Source organism: Cinclus cinclus, chromosome 9 (genome assembly GCF_963662255.1).
Source record: "Cinclus cinclus chromosome 9, bCinCin1.1, whole genome shotgun sequence".
In the NCBI taxonomy this organism is placed as follows: domain Eukaryota; kingdom Metazoa; phylum Chordata; class Aves; order Passeriformes; family Cinclidae; genus Cinclus; species Cinclus cinclus.
The window spans coordinates 13,374,710-13,395,344 of record NC_085054.1 but is presented as its reverse complement, the minus strand read 5'-3'; the positions used below and the strand labels follow the sequence as shown (position 1 = coordinate 13,395,344).

At 59.4% G+C, this 20,635-nt stretch overlaps 1 protein-coding gene across 3 annotated transcripts in view; it reads left to right on the top strand.

Annotated features, from left to right (window-relative positions):
- The window catches only part of ASIC4 (acid sensing ion channel subunit family member 4), a 60,434-nt gene extending 41,558 nt beyond the window's left edge, over positions 1-18,876 (top strand). The window contains exons 2-10 of one of the 3 annotated variants that reach the window (XM_062498362.1): positions 15,827-15,971; positions 16,139-16,266; positions 16,357-16,516; positions 16,884-16,940; positions 17,036-17,189; positions 17,577-17,668; positions 17,982-18,061; positions 18,383-18,487; positions 18,757-18,876. In XM_062498362.1, coding sequence (XP_062354346.1) covers positions 15,827-15,971; positions 16,139-16,266; positions 16,357-16,516; positions 16,884-16,940; positions 17,036-17,189; positions 17,577-17,668; positions 17,982-18,061; positions 18,383-18,487; positions 18,757-18,876 — 1,041 coding nt within the window. Of the gene's footprint in view, positions 1-15,826; positions 15,972-16,138; positions 16,267-16,356; positions 16,517-16,883; positions 16,957-17,035; positions 17,190-17,576; positions 17,669-17,981; positions 18,062-18,382; positions 18,488-18,756 lie in introns of all 3 variants that reach the window. The other 2 variants (XM_062498363.1, XM_062498364.1) reach the window with 2 other exon arrangements.
- Positions 18,877-20,635: the final 1,759 nt, after the last annotated feature.

Sequence of the window (20,635 nt, the reverse complement as noted above, 5' to 3'; positions counted from 1 at the left end):
CATGGTCTCTGCAGCTCTGCCCCCTCGTCCCCGCACCTCCCCAGCTCCTGGAGTCCCAGAAGGAGTGTGGGCTGCCTCCTGTAGGCCAGCATTGCTGTAGCCCCAGTAGGAGTCTGCGCCCCCACTGTCCCTTGCCACTCCCCCATGACCCACCACTGCGTCCAGGCAGGCGCCTACGGTGAGCTGGAGGGAAGGCTCTGCCATATGGAGCCAGGGGCCCTGGGGACTGCAGGAGCCTGGGGCTGGGACCTGTGGCCATGGGGACAGCCCACAGGATCCTCCACTCCAGACACTCACTGGGCAGTGGAGTGGAAAACCATTGTCCAGGCTTGTGTTCTCTGCATGTCAGAGCTGCTGTGAACTGGTCTGTCCCCCCAGCCTGGCACCATGTCCCTAGTCACCCTGCGCCCTCGGGTCCCTGATTCCCAAGTGACGGAGGACAGAGCAGCACCTCCCAGCATCCATGACTGTGCTGCCCCAGGGCAGGTGTCATGGACAGGGTCACGAGGGCAGGGTGAGTGATGCTGGCCCTTGGCCAGCCATCCCCAAGCTCTGGAGTACCTGACAGTGCCGGCTGCCACCCTGGCACTTGGTGCCAAGGCTGGGCGGGCTGGAGGGAGGCACATGCCAAGGTTGTGGGGCAGGGGAACAAGGACACAGCTGCCACCTGGCCCTGCAGAGGCACTGGGGGACAACCCCAGGTAGAGCAGGGATCCCAGCTCCCCACTGGGGCATGGGGCAGCCGTGCCGGGTCTCCCTCCGTGAGGGAGTGTCTGGAGAAGGAGGTTTACGGAGCTGCACTAAGTGACGCAAATGGTTTGAAGCCCATAAAGAGAGACGGTTTTATGTAAGACGACTATATAAAGCTCTGCTGTTCTGCCATTGATGAGATATAGGCCTTTATTTATAGAAGGCAATGTTTGCGGTGCGAGTGCTGAAAGCCAGCCAGGGACCCGCAGATAGGGCGTAGAGTCATTTGACATGCAGCTGCCGTCGACACTGTTCACACATTAAAGAAAAAAATTAACAAGTTTGCAGCCAGTCAGGTGGAAAAAACAATAATTGTCGAAAAACGTATTTCCCCCTTTTTCCAATAACAAATAACTGGAATGCTGTTGGGGAGGCTTCAGCTTGCTTTCCCTCTGGAAAAGGATGGGCTGAGGCTCCAGCCAGGCTAGCGGATGGAGTGGGCAGGGGGAGGTAGACAGGGTGGGATAAGAGCCCATAAATGGGATCTGCCACAGGGTAGATATTCCTGCCTAGGCATTTTTATGTCCATGACTGGATAACAGGGCCTGCAGGCAGGGATGAAGGCACCAACAGCTCAACATGGCTATGTGTGTGCTGGGGATGAGGAGAGGGGAACAAACACCAGGAGCTGAAGATGCTCACTACATGAGGGGCTGTGGAGCAAACCTCGCTGGATTTTCCTGCCTGGCCCAGCATTGTCTCTCTCCAGCTGCACACACAGGGATGCTCTGAGGTTATTTCTTAGCCAGATGTGGCTGGGTTTTTACTGGAGAGCATGCAGCCAGTCCCTGTGGCCAGAGCGCCCTGCCAAATTCTGTTTCATGCACGAAAGGAGGAAAAACTTCTCATGATTAATTGTGCAATAGGGGAAAACATGCATCTCTAACCTGCTCCCTTTTCTCCCAGGTACTGCCCTGACATGCAGCCAAGGGAGGGTGTGAGGACAGGAGGGTGCTGACACCTCTGTCATGTCCTGCCCTGTCCTGATTCTGCCGTGACCATGAAGGGTCCCAGCAGGGAGCAGTCAGGCTCAAGGTCAAGTAGCTTCCCTGCAGCTCCCTGGACTGTTCTGTGGATGGCTGTTCCCTGCTCATACTGCAAAGCCTCCCCCCATGGCCCAGTGTTCTGTGCCAGGCACAAGCAGGGCTCTGCCCGCCCCATCACCCACCATGCCACCCTCGTGCCAGCAGCAGGCAGGAGGCGAGGGTGGCAAATGGCACTGTGCTGCTGGGCTTGGGTCAGGGGGACTGGACCTGCACCCTGATGCACTGGGACTCAGGGCTCCTGCATGTGCCTGCTCTGTCCCCAGGAAATGTCAGTGGCTGCATGGGTGCTCCTGCTCTGCCACCTTCACGAAGCCCCTCTGCAGATGCCCTCCAGTTAACTTGGCCCATGTCTGAGCTCTCATACAGAAGTCGGCACACTGCACAGGATGAGCATCAGCTGGGCTCAACAGGTTTTCTTCCAGCAGAATAAAAGGTTCTCACCTGATGGCAGCCTGGGGAAGGCAAGTGCAGGAGGAGCTGAGGGATAGGAAAGCCAATGGCTGGAAGGACCTGTGGACACTGTGTCCCAGTGGCACGGGGGTTGGGGATCCCTCATTGTGTTGGAGAGCTGAGCCAGGCTGTCCCCTGCCCAAAATGGCTGGGCAGGCAGGGAGCAGGGGCTGGGGGACACACTGGTCACAGCTGGCTGCCAGCTCTGGGATGTGCAGGGCAGGAAGGGAGAGGAGGCACAGCCTTGTCAGAGTAGAGCCTCTTATTAATCACTAACTGCCGGCCCTCCAGCCAGCAGCTCATTAGTAGTTTAATTCACGGTGCCCAGCATGCAGGAGGGCTGCGCAGCTCTGATTGAGCTGGATGCACTCATCTGGGCAGCTGCAATCAGGTGGTGGCCCCCCCACTCTGGTCACAGTCACAATCAGTGGCCACGTCCCCTGTGTCTGGGGTGGTCTGGATAGCAGGTGCCGCAGGTACTACAGGTGATGCAGGTACTGTAGGTGATGCAGGTACTGCAGATGCTGTGGATCTTCTGGGCAGGCAGGGATGAAATGCAGCAGTGGCTACTGAGAGCTTGTGAGCAGGGCCAGGGGCTGGAGATGTGCCCATGTCTCCCCCTGTATCCATCGATAGTCTGGCTGTGCCTGGAGTGTGGCAGTCCCTGTGGTGTCATAGGGCTGGGAGCAGCTGTCAGTGGTGTCAGCAACCATGGAGAGGCACTGTGCTTGGCTGCACGAGGATATGTCACCAGCCTGTCATCTCTGGGGTCAATGACACCCTGCACATCCCTGTACAGCCCCGTCCCTCTAACACCTGCATGTGCATCCACAGGGCAGCAAGGTGAGGGCTGTGTTCCCTGCCTGCATCCTGGTGGTCCTGCCACCATCCCAGGTTATTTTTGTCCCAGCTCTTCTTCCTCTCAGATCCCTTCATTAATGGGATGGGGAATTCACTTGGGTTGTGGGAGCAGGACAGGGGCAGGAGGCACTGAGTGTTCCAGGAAACAGGCACTCTCTGTGGATGCTGCCTTTCTCTCGTGGACCTTAAACTCCATCTAGGCATGCAGAGGTGGGCACTGCTGTGCCTCCCAGCTGCCTGGGGGTGTTTACAGCTCAGCCTTATCCCTTTACCCTCCAAAATTTGCTGTGTCCTTTACTCCCAAGCTGCCATCTCCACAATTTCTTCACAGTGCAGGGAGTGAGGGAGAGACCACAGCAGAGAGAAGCATCTCCTTCTGACTTCAATGCTCCAGTGGCTGGAGCAGGGCAGCTCAGGGGCCTAGAGGTGTCTCCACTGCGGGGGGGGCAAGGAGGGCTAGGGTGCATGTGGGGGCAAGTCAGGGGCCATGCTGGGGCTGTGACTCCTGAAGAGGGGGCAGGGCCAGCCCAGCATCTGGTGCTGCTGCCCCTGGGAAAGGCTTGGAGCAGCCCGCCTTCCCAAGCAGCATAGGACTGAGGGCACTATGCAAATCCAGCTGAGATTGATGCAAGTATTAATTATGTCCCATCAGCTCAGCTCTTGCCCAGCAAGGCAGGGCACCAGGTCGTGCCGTAGTTTGTGCAGGAAAGATGGATTTGCACTGGCAGTGTGCCCCCTAAGCCTGTCCCCTGTCTACAGGCTGCTCCCACCACCCTCCTGTGACTGTGATGTGCCATGCCAGGTCAGCCTGGCTCTCCCAGCCCCATGGCACTGCCTGGCTCAGGAGTGAAGTCATCACTGAGCAGGGAGGTGAACAGTCTGAGGCAGGAGCAATCCAAGCACTGTCAAGCAGTCTGGCATACCTAGCTCTGAGGTCCTGCTAATCAGAGAGTGTCTTCAATTACATGTGCTAATTATGGGCAGGGGTTCACAGTAATTCCTGCCCTGCTGGCATGGCATTGGTCACACCTAGGTGCATTGCTTCTTCATGAGGAGAGGAGTAAATAACCAGGACTGTTCAGCACCAAGGAAATGGTGTATCACCAGGCTTCCTGCCCAGCTGCTTCCCATCCCATCCCACCCCACCCCACTCCACTCCACCGCATCCTCATCCCCATCCTATTTCACCCCATCCCATTCTATTCTGTACTGGACATGGTACAGCATGTACAGTGCCATACATGGAGCCCTGCCTGTGCAGCCATGACAGCTGCTCTCTCCCCGAGCACCTGGCTGATCACATCTCAGTGGAGCTGCTTTTCAGAGGGAGTTTTTCAGGCTCTGACCCCCCTGTGCTGCTGCTGCTGCTCTGACATCCTGTTTCCTTATCGCCTGACATGACCTTAATTAACTCCCTGTGCTGATAATGCTCTGGACTTCTCCTCCAGGAGCTGTATCTCAGCATTGTGTCCTGCCTCATCCTCTTATAGACCACTGCAGAGACTGCTCAGGCAGTCTGGAGCAAGGGAGAGAACAGCATATGTGGTGCAGGCAGGGCCGGGCGGTGATACCGGGGTTGCTGGGATGACACGGAGTGAATGGCACAGCTAGGGGATTGGTGCTGCATTGAGGATTTCAGGGAGATGCTGACCTGGTGGAAATGGCTGTCATGGTGCAGAGGTGGAGGTTCTGGCAGGAGGGGTGGCTTTGCTGATGCCCAGGGCAGGGTGGCAGAGACAATGGTGCCCCACGGCAGCAGCATCCATCCCAGGCTCCAGAGGCGCTGTGCACCAGTGTGGAGGGATCCTGGCTCTCCTTGCACTGCTGCAGGGGAGCTTGGGGGGCTGAGCTGGCAGGACCACCCACCACTGGGAGCTGCCTGACTACACAGCTGCCCCTCCACTGCCAGCCCTAGTGGATTGAAATGCTGGCACTGATGACTTGTAGTCACTTTATCTCCTGTGCTTGGCAAATATTGGCAAAGAGGAGATGTTTCAATAGTGAGGTTTGCCGATAGGAATCTCAGTGTGTGTGATCCCAGCAGCTCCATGCCGTGAAGCAGCTCAGCTGCCTCTGAGGCAACTGCTCACCAGGATTGAGCATGGCATGGGGCCCATGGGGCTGCTTCCAGCACCTTTGCCCCACAGACCGGTTCCCAGCAGGGTGCTGTTCTGAGCTTACCTGTGTTGCAGGTCATGTATCATCCTCCAGCACAGGAGCAGGGCTCTAGAGCAAGGTCCCTGATCAGGGCTCCTGTCACTTGCAGGTAGCTTTGACCTGGCAGCAGCCAAGCCAATGCCAAGGGCCCTGCAAAAAGCAAAAGCTGCAAAATGCTGTCAGACAGGCTCATCCCAGTTTGCAGCCACACAAACAGCATCTTCACTCCTATTTCCCACACCTTCTAGTCCCCAAAACTTTAGTCCTGCCTGTCTCAGGTGCTCAGCTCCCATCCCCAGGCCCACAGCCCAAGTAGCAGTTGGGATGAAGGACCAGCTGTTCTTGGGGCATGAGTAGGCAGGGTGCATTTTGACCCCTCTGTTCATGCTACCTGCAGACACAATGGGAATTGTTGGCTGTGCAATGGACACGTCAGGCATTATGGAAAGTGTACAGATACACCTGTTCACAGCATGCTGGAAGCAACCTACAGTCCTGGGAATGGGGCACAGGATCCAAGCAGGGTCAAGGGGAAATGGTCTGAAGAGCAGAGGTGGGACCTGCCAGTGCTGCTCCCCTTTGTGTGGGAGGCAGAGGTGTATGAGGAGGGAAGAAGAAGGTCCTCAGCTGCAGGAGCAGGTTGCCTTACCCCCATTCCTTACCCCATTGCCAGGACATGTCCCTGCTCCCTCAGCAAGTCCTGGGAGCTGGGAGGAGCTGAAGAAGACAACTGAGGAACTCCTGCAGGTGCCAAGGACCAGCACGTGGGCAATGTGGCCCAAACACGCAGGAGAAGCAGATGCTTTGGGAGTCCTGAGACACCCAGCCCATAACCTACACGGAGAGCAGATAATGGGGATATAGGGATAGAAGGATATGAGCTGCAGTGTTGTCCCTGCCTGCCAGTACCCACACCTCTTCCCCTTCCTGTCATCCCCAAGGAGGGAGCCCCTGTCAGTGCCAGGGTGCAGGGGCTCTCTTGATCAGCCCCTCCGCCTGGGAGCACCCAGGCTGGGGAAAGCCAACCCCTATCATGTTTGTTCCATTGATTTAGCGCCGCGGAGAGGGTTTAATCAGCCTTTAGCCTGCACGCTCCAGCATTAAGAACAAATCCATTAGCCACGAGATAACCACAAAGGGTTGTGCTGAGGCTGGATGAGGTCCCAGCGCCTTCAAGATGCAAATTGGCAATCAAAGATCAAAGCCATGCAGCTCCCTAATCTCTGCTAAAAGGGCTCAGCTATTAAGGAGCCCTTTCCCACTGAGCTGTGATCACCCCACTTCACTAGGACTCCCTATGTGCTATCGAGGTTACACCACAATCCCGACTGGCCTCCTGGCCCCCAGATCCCCTGAGCCGGCCCTGGGGAGGAGGGTGCATCCAGGGCTCAGGCTGTTTGCTTGCATGTTGTTTCCTTCAGTTCTGACACATGGGACTCAAATTCGTGTTGTCGAAGAGAGCGGAGCCCACAGCAGTGTCGCGGGTCAGCGGCTGGAGGGGAGGAGGAAGGAAAGAGGTGGGAGTTTGGATGGGGCGGGGTGGTGGGAGAGCTGCGCGGGGCTTATGAGATGGTTTTGGAGACGGGGAGGACGCTGGCAGGCGGCTACCCCTCCCGCTGCTCAGGGATTTATCCTGGTTCAGTCCCTGCTTGGTTGCGCCAGGTGGCTCAGGGCAATCCCTGCTGGCCCCAGGGAAATCAGTGGTGCGGAGCATGCCGTGGGGGCAGGCAGCAGGGAGTGGGTGAGGGATCATGGCATGGCAGAGTGTTTTGGAGCCGAGTTCCCCTTCTGAGGGTACTCCTGCTTATCCTGTGTCACCCTGGAGCATGGGGGTGCACAAAGTCCTGATTCCCACAGCCACCCTGCCAGCTTCTGCATGGTGCTGAGTTCAGGCTGCAGAATGCAGTCTGCCCCCTGCTCCTCACCCAGGCCATATTGCCTGTGGTGGCTCCACACATGGTTGCCCCAGCAGCCCTGCCAGTCCCAGTCATTCCACGCTATGCAGGAGCGCCGCGAAGCTGCCGAGCTGTGACAGGAGCTGCAATGCCAGCACTGTCAGCAAATCTGCGGCAGCACAGATGTGTGCTCTGCTCAGCATGGTCCAGCTCAGGGACCAGTACCCCCCCGCATCCTGCTGAAATGGTCAGAGTGTGTGAGGCACCCTGCAACAGGTGGGCAGGGAAGCCATCAGCCCCAGCAGCGGGGAGCAGAGGGTCGTGTCTGGCTGTCCTTTTGTCTGGGGGCCCACTCTACTGGCAGTTGCTTATTGAGGTGCTGCTCATGCCCGTCACAACACCCCCCCGGCAGGCAGCACAGCCTTGCCAAAGCAGCAGGCAGTGAGGTGCTGGCACCTCAGCCAGGGTCATAATAAATCTTATCAGTGCAAACCCATCCGTAGGCAGGAGGATAACCCCCGTGACAGCCCGGCAAAAGCGCAGCTTCATCTTCACCGTGTCGGTGCTGTGGATTTACAGATAAGTGCCGTGGCTGGAGCAACCCCCCTCCCCTCTCGCCTAACCCTACCCTGAGGCTGCGGAAACTGTGTCCCAGGGACAATGGCCATGGTGTGCCTGTTGGGAAGAGCTGGTCTGTTCGGGAACTCAGCGGGGGGATACCTGGATAGGTGAGGGTGAAGGGAAGGGCACATGCAGGACAAAGTGACATTGCCCTGCCTGCTGTCCTGACCCTATTGTGTTCTACACGCACTGCCGATGGAGCCTTGCATAAACCCATGGGGGCTTGGGCATCGCGCAAGATGGACCACCGGAGCTCAGTGATCGGGAAACGTGTGAATAAGTGTGTGACACTGGCAGTGTGTCCCCGAGGCCGTGTGACAGCCCCTGACTCGAACCAGCGTGCTTTCTTGGGTGCAGCCTGTGTGCCCATCCCCGCGTGTGCCCCCCCCCGCTCCGGCCGGGCAGCGAGCGGTGGTGCCAGGAGTGGGGGCTGCTGAGCGGGGAGGCATCCCTGCCCCGGGCCCCGCTCCTCGGCTCAGCTCCCCCATCTCCCGGCAGCCGTGGGAGCAGTAATGAGATGGAGCAGCAGAAGGACGGCGAGATAAGGCTGCCTGCGCTGCCCCAGCAGATTAAACGCTGGGATTAAGCAGGCGGTGCCAGCTCTGCTGCCTTTTTATCTCGCTGCTTCTCCTCTCTTATTCTCCCGCAGTCGATAGAGAACGGTCTCCGAGCTGTCAGCAAAGGAAATTGCTTGTTAACCCTTTGGGGACGGACGGCAGAGCTCCCTGTACGGCTGCTTTCAAAGAGAAGCGGTCCCCGGGGGATGCGCTGCCTGCGGAGCCAAAGAGGGATGCGGGGCCACATCCCCGCAGGGACCCCGCATGCGAAGGAGAGCAAGACAGGGCCGGGTGTGCCCAGGATCTACAGCCAAAAGCCACCAGCGCTCAACCAGCACCGTGCAGAGGCACTGATGTGCTGGGGTTTCTGCGGGGTGACAACAGTTGAAGAATAGAGGTTGCCTAAGCTCCTCAAAGAAGCCCCGGGGACATTGCATACCCCACTTTCGGGTTATCCTTGGTGTTCCCTGCTTCATCCAGCCTGCAAGATGTGTGGGCTCAGTTCTACATCTCTGTGAAACCACAGGACTGGGGATCCTTCTCTGGTCCTGAGGACAAGTGGCACAGGCCAGCTCTGTCTGCACAGTACCGTGTGTGGTGCTGGATCTCCTCCAACAGCCAAGGGGAGCCTGCTACCCAAACCCATCATTATTGCTCTCTGTGTATGTGAGTGTTTTGTTGGGTTTGCAGCAGCGAGGCTGAGCTGCAGCCCATCCCAGTGCTCATCCGTAGTGTGCTGTGCTGTGTGCCCGGGAGCAGCGTGCCTGGCGCGGGGGTGTCTGAGGGTGGGAAGCTGGCTGGAGAATGCCGGAGGGTGCACAGAGTGACAGCAGGATTGCTGCTCAGCACAGTCCAAACCCAAGCTACAGAGTGTGTTAGCAGCTCAACAAAGTCGTTATGGCATTTTTGGGGGTGCAGCTTTGGTGCAGTCTTTCCCATGGGGACCCTGAGCACCTCCTGAAGCAGGAGGCAGAAACATGGGGCAGAAACCTCCTGCAGCTCCAGCACCCCACTCGTACTAAGGGAGAGACCAGTGTAGGTAGGCAGCATGCTTAGCAACTCAGAGGGGTTTTCCAGCTGCCAACAGGATGAAGAGGACTTCCCCAGCCCCTGCCCCTCATCTCACTGCTCCTGCCTGCCTTCCCCCTTGCATCCCTGCCCTGCACTGCAGCATACCTTTGTCACTGGCACTTCATCTTCTGCAATTCCCTTGGTGTTGGCTCCTTCACCTGCCCAGGTGTCACTTTTGGTGAATGCTTGAAAATGAAAACGCACTGTATGAAAGTACAAGCTGCCTGCAAATCTGCAGGGAGCAGGTTAGCCCCGGTTGGGACAGCGGTCCCGACCGGCTTGGGATGCTGCCTGACAGCTGCTGTGGAATGAGGGGGAGAGCTGTGTGTGAGCCCTGGGCAGCCAGTGCTGAGGAGCTGGAGCTGATGCTGAGCAGCCGGGCTGTGCAGGCAGGCAGAGGCTGAATCAGGAAAGGAAACCAGAAGTGATTGGCACGTGAAGGCTGGCACACTGGAGGCTGTGAGGGGATAGGATTGCTGTTTATAAATACATCAAGGGAGTAAACACAAGGGAGGAAAGAGAGCTATTTAAGCTAAGGGACAATGCTGGCAGGAGAACAAATGGTAAAAACTGGCCATGAATAAATTTAGGTTGGAAATGAGTGAGATTCTGGGACAAATTCCCCCCAGGAGCATCAGGAGTAGAAAGCACTACTATGTGATGGCACTCTCTGCTACCACAGGCTGTCACGTGTGTGGAGTGTGCTGCCATGCCTGTGCAGTGAAGTTGAGAGGTGAGGAGCTGGGGTCCTCAGCTACTCCCCTCTGTGTCACAGCCACCCTGGCTCCATGTGGCATGGGCATCACAGCTCTCTCCAGCTTCTGTCTTGGCCAGTGCAGGACTCCTGTGGCAATGGTTTGCAGGGAAAGGTCCTTCTCTGGCACATGAGTTTGGGCATGCTGTCACAGATGCTGATCCTGACAGCTGGACGGTACCAATGTCCCCATCCTTTAAAAGTCACTGGTAGCACTGGAGCAAATATGCTGGGAAGGTGTCCTTGCCCATGTGCACAGTGCATCCCTCTGCCTTGCATTGCATCCCTATGCTCCTGACCCACCAGGAGCAGCAAGCCCTGGTCTAGATCCTGCCTGTTCCTGGGGACATAGGTTACACACTGTCCCTGATGCAGCAGCCTGGTTGTGTCCTGCTTGCTCTGCCCAGTGCTGGGGCTCGGGTGTCTCCCACTGCTCTGCCTGGCCAGCAGCACAGCCTGCAGCACAGCTGAGCAATTGGTATTCCTGCAGCGAGCCTTCTTGGCATGAAAGGGGCTCTGCCAGCCCCACACGCCCACATCTCCACTGCTGGCTCAGGCCTAGCCAAGGGAACTCAGCTGGCAAGGGCTGTCCTGTAGCACAGAGAGAGGCACAGCTGCAGTGGCAGGATGGGTCCTGGCCTTTCTGGGATATGCCTGCAGCAGCCTCTGGCCCCCTTGCCCCACTCTGTGCTCCCTCTTCCTTTGGAATCAGATCAGGGAGCTGCAGGAGATATTCCAGAGCTTAGCCCCTCACGGGATGGGGTAAACAACAGCTTAAACCATCACTTGTGTGTGCTGTGCCAAAGGCGGCCTGCTCTGTTTGGGCTGAGGATGAAGAGTCTACCCCATGGAGGTGCTCCATGGAGGCAGCAGGCCCAGACCCCATATGCACAGCTGTGTCCTGCAGGAGGCATCCCAGGAGCTCCGTGTGGGGCAGGAGGGGTTGCCTGTGTGAGAGATGGTTGTGCTACTGCCAGAGCTGGGGTCAAGCCAAACTGGCACCGTTCCCCAAATCCTCCTGGGAGTGGGGAAAGGAAATGGTGCGACCATGCATGAGAAGGGATGTTTGCAGTGGCAAAAACATCCCACTGGCTCAGAAAATTGCTGCAGAATCGGGCTTGAAATGAGTTGAAATTGCTGAATCCAAGCGGATCTCATATCCCGGGCAGTTGTAATGCTGGCGTCAGCGCTGCAGCTTCCCTCCCGGGGCACCCAGGCAGGACTGGCTGTGCTGTGGGGGGAGAGCAGCTGTTGGGGACAGGGACGCTGCCCTGGGGGGGCCTCTGGCATGGTGAGGGTCTCCAACAGAGCTGGAATCTGGGGCTGGGATGGCCACAGTGTGGGGCAGGAGCAGAACAGGAGACAGGGTGTGTGGGTGTGCCATTGCCCCAACTCTACCATTGTCATCCCAGTTTGGCTCCTGTGCCATGTCTCCTGTCCAGGAACATCCCTTTTCTCCAGCTGCCCGCATTCAGTCAGGAAGAAGCATTTCTATTTTTGGAGGCTGCTTTCCTTTACGCCACAGCCTTGCCCATGCTAATTTCTTCTCTTGGCTCAGTCACCTGGAGACGACCCTGGGTTGGTATCCCCACCAAATCCAGATGGGCAGCACTCTGGTGTCCCCCATTCCTGTCCCCATCCCCATTATGCCCCAGTGATGACTGTTCTCAGGGGTGCTTCTATGCTGAAGTGATTGCTCCTGTGTGGTGTGCCCATGCCCAGGGCCTGCCCGTCAGCTGCGTGTCCCAGTGGGAATGTGAGAGCAGGGCTGGATGTCCCAGCAGGTACGTGGGAACAGAGCTGGCTGTCCCAGTGGGGATATGGGAGCAGGTCTGGGCGGCCCAGGCATGCAGCAGCAGGACCTGCTAGCACCACACATGTTGCAGCTCATTCCCCTCACATGAAAACATTTGGTTGGAAGCTTAGTGCGGCCTCTTGTCTCCTCAGAGCAATCAGGATTTGTCACTGCCTGCAATGTTTAACGTTGTCTTCCAGAGGCTAAATACCATGGGGAGCATTGTAAGCCGTGGAAATACCTGCGTGAGCCGGGATCAGCCTGAGGCTGGCACAATGGGCTGGCAGCACTGGGGATGGGAGACTGGGATTCCATGATGTTGGTCTTCATGCCCCCAGTGCTCACAGGTGGGCTGGGGTGAGCCAGGATGAGGATGCTGGGGGTCAGCATGTTGCTCCCAAAAAGTTCCCCACAGCAGGGGGGCTGGGAGGAAAGTCTCAGGAGCACAGAGGGCACCTGGGGGTTCCCAGAACTGTGTGGGGTAGGGAAGAAAATGCCAGGGTCCCCAGCAATATCTGAATGAGATCTGCCTGACAAGGCACAGGCAGCTATTTCTGTCAAGGTCAGCGTGTCTCCATGGGAGAGAGAGGAAAATGAGGAATCATGTAAAGAAATTACCTTTCTATTGGGGTCTCCCCAGATGTGAGCATGGCACGGGGATGCCGGCATGCACTGGCTGAGCAAGGCACGGGAATACTGTTTCTGGCCCTAAGACTGCAACACTCATGGGTGCCCAGGAGGCAGAGCTGGGTGCCCAAGGGTCCATGCCCCAGTTGCTATCCTTGGCTGGACATGTGTGCTACAGTCCTGCAAGGTATTTTTCTAGGTCAGCTGCAGGGAGAAAATCATGTTCCTGTTGCAGGCAGGCTCTCCTCTGCTCTTCCTCCTCCTCCTCCTCGTGCGCTCCCTGTTATCTAATTGGATTTGTCATGCTGGAAAGGCAAAGTCCTTCAGGACTGTGCTGTGCTCTCGCCAGTGTGATTTCACAGCTGGCCTCGGAACCCCAGTAGCCGACAAGTGAGTAACTCAGCTGGACGCCATGGGCGCCCCTGCTCCCCATGGTCCCCCCCAGCCGTGCCCACCTGCCTGGAACACGACCACCACCCCAACTGGACCTTCTCCTCCAATCCTGCCCAACACTGGTCCCTCTCCCTAAACTCCGTCCCCACGTGCTCCAGCCTCTGCATCCCATCCCCATCCCTCACCCGCTCCGGGGTGATTGCCACGCCGCCCGGAGATGTCTGAACTGACACGAGATGGAAGCGTTCACAGAAATGACATTTTCTCCAGCCTGGGGAGCTTATCCTCCGTTTAAAGAAAACTAATATAGAAGCTGCCCTGGTGTGCCGGGGCTGATGGTATCAGGCTGGCAGCCGCCGGCGCTCGCAGCCGCGATAAATCTCAGAAAGGAGCCGAGCCGGCTGCAGCCGCCCCACAGAGAGGGGCTGGGCCGTGTCCTGGCGGTGCTGCGGGGACAGAGCGGCTGGAGGGGACAGCTCAGGACGGGTATGGCGGGGTGACCCACAGCGTCCCGAGCACGCAGGGAGCTGGAAACCCGCGGCGGGGATGGCGCCAGCGCTGCACTCGGCGGCGGGGCTGCGGCAGGAGCCGCAGAGCTCAGCGGCGGCCCGGACCGGCTCGGGGGCTGCCCTGGGGCCGGGGCCAGGCCGGGCGGGCCCGGGGGCGGCGGGGGGGCGCGGGAACGCCGAGCGCGGGGCCCTGCTGCCCCCTGCCGGGCAGCGCCCGACGAGCACCCGGCGCAGCTGCCCGCTGCCTCCTCTCGCCCCCCTCGGTGCCTGCCCCGTTTCTGACCTGCCTGAGATCCTCCTGCACCTGTAACCAAGCTGCCAGGTGGGATCCTGGCCGCGCCCCCCATCGTGGCTATAGTTAGGTGTTGCTCAGGCGTCAAGGCCTGCGGCTGGGATGCTGCTGGGGAATCGCTGCTGAGGTGATCAGGAGCTCCCTTTGTTCCAAGCCCTCCGGCCACCGCTGGCCTTTTCCTGTGCTGAGGCAATGGAATTCAAGGATTCTGCTCCTCACGGGGCCCAGTAGCCCTGACTTGTCCTGGGGCTGTGGAGGGTGAGGGACACCCCGCTCCCCATGGCAGCCCACGCTGGGTGAGTGCCGAAGGTGGGTGCCTGGAAGCAGCAGCAGCGGGAGATGAGAGGCTGAGGAGAGTGCAGTGCTGAGCTTTGAAGGCACCTGACAGGCTGTTGGGGCGCTGCCAGCCACGCTGCCAGCCGGGTACAGACACCTCCCCGCCACTGCTGTGCTCTGATCACAGCCTCGCTGTCACTTCAAAGCTCCCGCTAGGCGCAGGTGGGTTTTCATGCAGCCTCCCACCCCATGGTTCCACTCCTCCTGACCCACAGTCCTGCTTCTCCCGCCCCACCTGGCCCAGATGCACTGAGGTCTGCAGCTCCAGGGACAGGGGTGCCAAGGTACAAAGTAGACAAAGTCCCAAGCAGCACTGGCAGTAGGTGATGGCCCCCCTAGTGCTGTCACTGTCCTGCCTCTGTGGGACAGAGTGCTCAGCTGCAGAGCAGACACAGCTGGGGACCCTGGAGGTCCACGCAGCGTTCTGTGGTGGCTGCAGTGAAATGCTTGGCAAGGGACAAGGAAACCTAGGTACAGGTTTCACACAGTGTTCCTGAGACAGGTCATCACTATCCATACACAGAGGTCCACCATGCTGGGACACTGGGGGCTGCCAGTTCAGCTTGCCTGTGGTAAGACAACACACACCTGTGTCCCAACCCAGCTCGAGAAGGAATTTTCCATTCCCGAATTCAGGTTGGGGAAAGGCGTGTTTGTAGCAACCCCCTCCTCTCCCTCCCCTCACCCATCACCAAAGTAGCTCAGGAAGGCGCTTGCCTTTTTCGTCTCCAGGAAGGTGCAAAGCAAAAGCCTCCCAGGAGGGAGAGATCCCAGGAGGGGGACAGGGACCCTGGGCAGCCTCAGGGGCAGCCTGCAGCCCACTCTACAGAGGAGCCACCCTGAATGCAGCCATGCCGCTTCCCCTTGCCTGCTGTCAGGACAGGGAAGTTCTGACATCACCCCAGGACAGCAGCGCACCCCAGCTCGTTGTTGGCATCTTGCGAGCCACCCGGATCCCTGGGCTGCACTACATGTGTACCCGGCCACAGTCCCGCCTGCGCCGGCTGCTCTGGAGCCTGGCCTTCCTGGCCTCCGCCGGGCTGCTGGCCACGGGCGCCGCCGACCGCCTGCACCACCTGCTCTCACACCCCGTGCACACCCGCGCACGCCTCTCCTGGGCACCCCAGCTCCGCTTCCCGGCTGTCACCCTCTGCAACCCCAACCGGGCACGCTTCCTGCAGCTCACCAAACCTGACCTCTTCTCGGTGGGAGAATGGCTGGGCCTGGCCCGGGAGAACCACTCACTGGTGCCCGAGATGCTGGCCGTGCTGGGGGAGGACCAGCGTGCCTGGCTGACACGTCTGGCCAACTACTCGCGCTTCTTGCCGCCCCGCCGCTCCGAGCGCACCATGCAGAGCTTCTTTCACCGCCTGGGCCACCAGATTGAGGACATGCTGGTGGAGTGTCGCTTTCAGGGAGAGCGCTGTGGCCCCCAGGACTTCACTCCCGTGAGTTCCCTCCTGGAAGGTGCAGGACAGCTGGGCTGCCCCATGGGTACTGGGAATGAGGCTTCACCCCCACCCCAGCAAGGGTGGAGGGGTGGCAGAGCAGGGAGTCAGGCTGAGATGAGCCTTTCCAAAGGTCATGCAAGACTGTACCTTCCTTCCGTCACCTCCGTGGAATTGGAAAGCTGCTTCTAGACCTCATCCTGCTTGCAGAATACTCGACCAGATCCCTGCCTGCTCCCTTACTGCTGCTCTCTCCATCTCCAGGTCTACACACGCTATGGTAAGTGCTACACCTTCAATGGGGATCGGAGGAATCCACGTGTGACCCGCCAAGGTGGCATGGGCAACGGGCTGGAGATCATGCTGGACATCCAGCAGGAAGAGTACCTGCCCATCTGGAGAGAGACCAGTAAGTGGGGCTATGGCTCAGACAGGGCACAGGTGAGGGGGACTAGGACGCAGGATTGCTGGGCAAGCAGAGCACCCTGTGAGGGGACTATGGATAAAGCAGGGCATCAGAGGGGTGCAGGGGCTAGGTCAGGGCAGGCATGCAGCACCTTTGTCCTTCCCCCACAGACGAGACATCCTTTGAAGCTGGTATCCGGGTCCAGATCCACAGCCAGGATGAGCCACCCTATATCCATCAGCTGGGCTTTGGTGTCTCACCTGGCTTCCAGACCTTTGTGTCCTGCCAGGAGCAGCGGGTAAGGCAGGATGTCCCACAGCCCCAGGGAGGTGCCTGCAGGCACTCAGCCCAGCACAGTCCTGCAGCAATACCCTTCTCACCCCAACAGCTCACGTACCTGCCACAGCCATGGGGGAACTGCCGGGCCAGCATGCAGGGGGAGCAGCTGCTGCCCGGCTATGACACCTACAGCATCGCTGCCTGCCGCCTCCAGTGTGAGAAGGAGGCCGTGGTGCAGAGCTGCCACTGCCGCATGGTCCATATGCCAGGTGAGGGGTGTGCATGATGGTGTGAGGGGCATCCCACTGCCACAACAGTCCTGCTGGGGTTGCCCCAACTCCCAGCAATCTGCACCCAAAGATCACCTCTGCCTCAACACTGCACCCAAGGATTCCCCCAGCCCCATCCCCTCCACATGCCAGGTCAGCCCCTGTCCTACCCTCCTTACACCACAGGTCAACACCTTCCCTGTTTGCCTTGCACCTGGGCCACATCTGCCCCAACCAACCTGCACCCAAGGGTACACTCATCCCCATTCCCTCTGCACCCTGCCCCTCTGCCTGCAAGGGAGTGAGTCAAGACTGGGGGGCAGAATCTGGCCAGACCCCTCCCTCCCAACCTTCTGCTTCTCCACAGGCAATGAATCCATCTGCTCCCCTAATGTGTACATTGAGTGTGCTGACCACACGCTGGGTAGGTGTGGCAGTGGGTGGGCATCTAGGGGCTAGCCGAGTGCCCCAGGGAGGGGCCTGGAGATTGTGGCTGTGCCAATGGGTGTCTGCCCCCAGATGCAGCAGTGGAGGACAGCCAGGAGCGCTGCAGCTGCCCCACACCATGCAACCTGACACGCTATGGAAAGGAGATCTCAATGGTCCGCATCCCCAACAAGGGCTCAGCACGCTACCTCGCCCGCAAGTACAACAAGAATGAGACCTACATTCGGTGAGTTGCCAACACTGGGGTATTCCAGGGGATGGGCAGGGGGCTGGGGACCTAGGGAGCTTCCACTCCATTCCTGGCAGCATACAGAAAGAAAGTCCTGGCATACTTGCGTCCTCTGTGCAGGGGTGTTTTCACTAGAGCTTCTTTCCAACTTGTCCAATCTTCCCAGCCCTCCTGTCAGCACCTGCCCACCCCACTGTCTCTCCTGTCCTGGGACGTGCCTCATCCATGTCCCCACTGCACCAGCCTGAATAATTCATGAGGGCCATGGGAGCACCTGGGAGCACCTGGAAGCTGGAGGGCTGGGGGAAACAGAAGGCTTGTGGGAAGTGGTGCAAGAGGGTCGATGACCAGCCCTCTTTGCTGAGCACAGTGGTGTCCCCACAGGGAGAACTTCCTGGTGCTGGACATCTTCTTTGAGGCACTCAACTATGAAGCCATTGAGCAGAAGAAAGCCTATGACCTTGCTGGGCTTCTTGGTGACTCCCCTCACCTCCCTGTGGGGCCCTAAGGCGCGGAGCTCTGGGTCCCAGCCCTGGGGAGACAAGGGTCTGGTGGGGGAGGGATCACACACAGCAGTAGCCAGCCACAGGCTGAAGGGTGGAATGCTGCTGGCTGTCCTCTATCCCGCATGTCCCCATGCCCTCTGTCCTGCTGACCCTGCCCCCATGACTGCTCTGTCCCCCACCATCTGGCAGCCCTGGCACTGCCTACTGCCCTGCTGACCCACCCCAGGTTTCCAGTGGGCTGCACAGCATCTCCTGGTGACCATCTTCCCCTCCTCCTCCCCAGGGGACATCGGGGGGCAGATGGGCCTGTTCATCGGTGCCAGCATCCTCACCATCTTGGAGATCCTGGACTACATCTATGAGGTGTGCTTAGCCTTCAGGGATGTGTCTTAGCAGTGGGTGCAGAGACAGGCTTCCTGGGGAGGGCATAAAATGTGTGGCCACCCCAGAGGGTGGCCCCAAACAGCCCCCAGATTCAGGAACACCCGGAGGTAGGCAGTAGGAGGAGAATGGGTCCCCCAGCATTCCTCAGTGACCTGAGGACAGGGAGGGTGGTGGGCCAAGGTACTGTTCCACTGTCCCTGGGTGAGAAAGGGAGTAGGCAGCAATTCTGTGTAGACTGGGATCTCCACACACAGGGTGCTACGTGTGCAGGTCTGGGTCTGACCCCCCATCTGCTCCCAGGTGGTCCGAGATAAGGTGAGCCGGGTCCTGCGCCGCTCCAAGCCACCTCTGAAGAAGCCCTCGGGCAGCATCGCCACGCTGGGATTGGAGGAGATGAAGGACCAGGTACCCCTGCAGGGCTGAGTTGCCTGGAGGCTGAAAGGACAGGGCCTGGCCATGTGTCTGCCCCGACTCCAGGAGGAAGGGACATCATCCCAGGATCGAGGCTCTGCATTTGGTGCCTTCAGGCTGCAGAGTCAGGGCAGTCCCAGGGAGGCAGGGAGCTGGGTGTTCCCCGGGGAGCTCCTGTGAACATGCTGTGATGAGTGGGAGGACTAGGGAGGGGACAGGGTGCATGGAGTCTGTGCCCACCCTATTGACTGCCATCCCCACAGAGCCCCTGTGAGACACTGGGTCGGCACGTGGAGGGCGCCTACAACGCGGGCATCCTGCCCAACCACCACCACCGCCACCACTACCCTCACCAGGGAGTCTTCGAGGACTTCGCCTGCTAGGCAAGACTGGGACTGGGGGGCAGCCCCCTGGCACCCCCCTCCGCAGCGTTCTCATGGAGAGGGACCGCAGCACTGGGTGCGGTGGGCACAGGCGCCTGCCTCCCCCACCCCACTGCCAGGACCAGCCACACCGTTTGCCCCCAGTGATGCCACTGGAGCTGCCTCAGCACCAGCACTGGAGCAGCCCCCCGGCCCTTTTGCCTGTCCCCTCTGCTTGCCCTTAGCACGTGGGCTCAGCCCGGTTTCAAGCACACAGCGTGGAGGGGGATGGGCATGCCAGGGGGGTTTGGGGGAGCAGCAGGTGTGGGCCAGAGGGGCCCTGGTGCCGCAGAGCATGAAGGGGGTAAGCCGAGGTTCCTGTGAGCCCCTCCAAGCCCTCCCCTGCTGACCCCTCCTGGGTGGTGGTCTCTGCCCTGCATGGTTTTCCCCAGGAAAGGGACATGCCTGAAACAGCTTCTCTCTGCCTCGGAACCACCTCCCTCCCTTCCTGCTGCAGGGCAGGGCAGCGTTGCAGGGCACCTCTCTGGGCAGCATGGCCCCCGTGGCCAGCTCAGAGACACCCCAACTGCAGCCACACCTGCATGGCACCACCCTGACCCCTGGCACCACCACCACCACTGTGACACACCCCTAAACATCTGCCCACCCTTGCCCAACCTCATGCAGTCTCTCAGGGCTGCAGCCTCTCCATCACTGTTCCCAGCCAGACCCCTGCACTGTGACTCCCCTTGCCACTCCAGTGTTGGCCCCCAATAATCCCCAATCATTTCAGCACTGCAAACCTACTGCCTCCCCTCTCTCCTGCCCCTATCTGTTGTGAACCCATTCTTCCCTTGCCCAGGTATTGCCCAGAGTGGCTCATCCCGTGGTGTAGCTGCTCAGCACAGCCCAGGCAGCATAGCGGGTCCTGCCCTTCCTCCCCTGCCTGTTGCTGCTGTTTTGCACCGTGCCCCTTGCACGTACCCCTTGCCATGCTCCTAGCCCCTGGTGCTGAGCACCTGCTGTGCCTCCCCCAGACTGTACATGGTTAGGAGGGTGCTCCGTGCCCAGCACCGCCCGGACACCCACAGTCAAACCCGCTGGCCGGAGCCTTGGCCAAAATTGGTGCCCACAGACCTCCTGCCTGCCCTGAGATGGCAGGACCCACAGCAGGACATATGGCAGGACCCGCAGCACTACCCCTGTCCTGTTGTACATTGCCTCCACCCCCTCCACTGTAGCAGCAGACACCAGCGCAGGGCAAACTGCCCCAAAATATCTCAGGAGGGGGGGGCGAGCTGGCAAAGCCCCCTTCAACACACATGCTTGGCAGAGGGGGACCCTAGGGCAGAAATTTGGGACCTCTAGGGAAATCTGGGGTTGTGCCAGGCAGGCAGCCTCTGGCCCTGCTGGTTTGGTCCCCATCCCTGGTGCCCACAGATGGAACATGGCCACGCTGCACCAAGCCCAAAGCCATAGATGCAGGAGGAGCCATCATCCTTGCAACCCTCAAGGCCCTACATATGGGAGGCACAGGGCAGGGACCAGGGCACCAGCAACCCTGGCCCTGGGTATGCATGGTCCAACAGCTCCCCCAGAGTGTGCACCCACGGGTAAGCATGTTCCCTGTGGGTGCAAGTACCCAGCTGTGCGGTGTTCCATGTCCCCTGCATGGGGGGGGATACACAGCGAGCCTCCCAGCAGGCCAGCCACACTGGTGCTCCCCAGGGAGCCTTCCAGGGCACCCCATGCCAGCTCCCCATGGGGTTCCCATACCCCA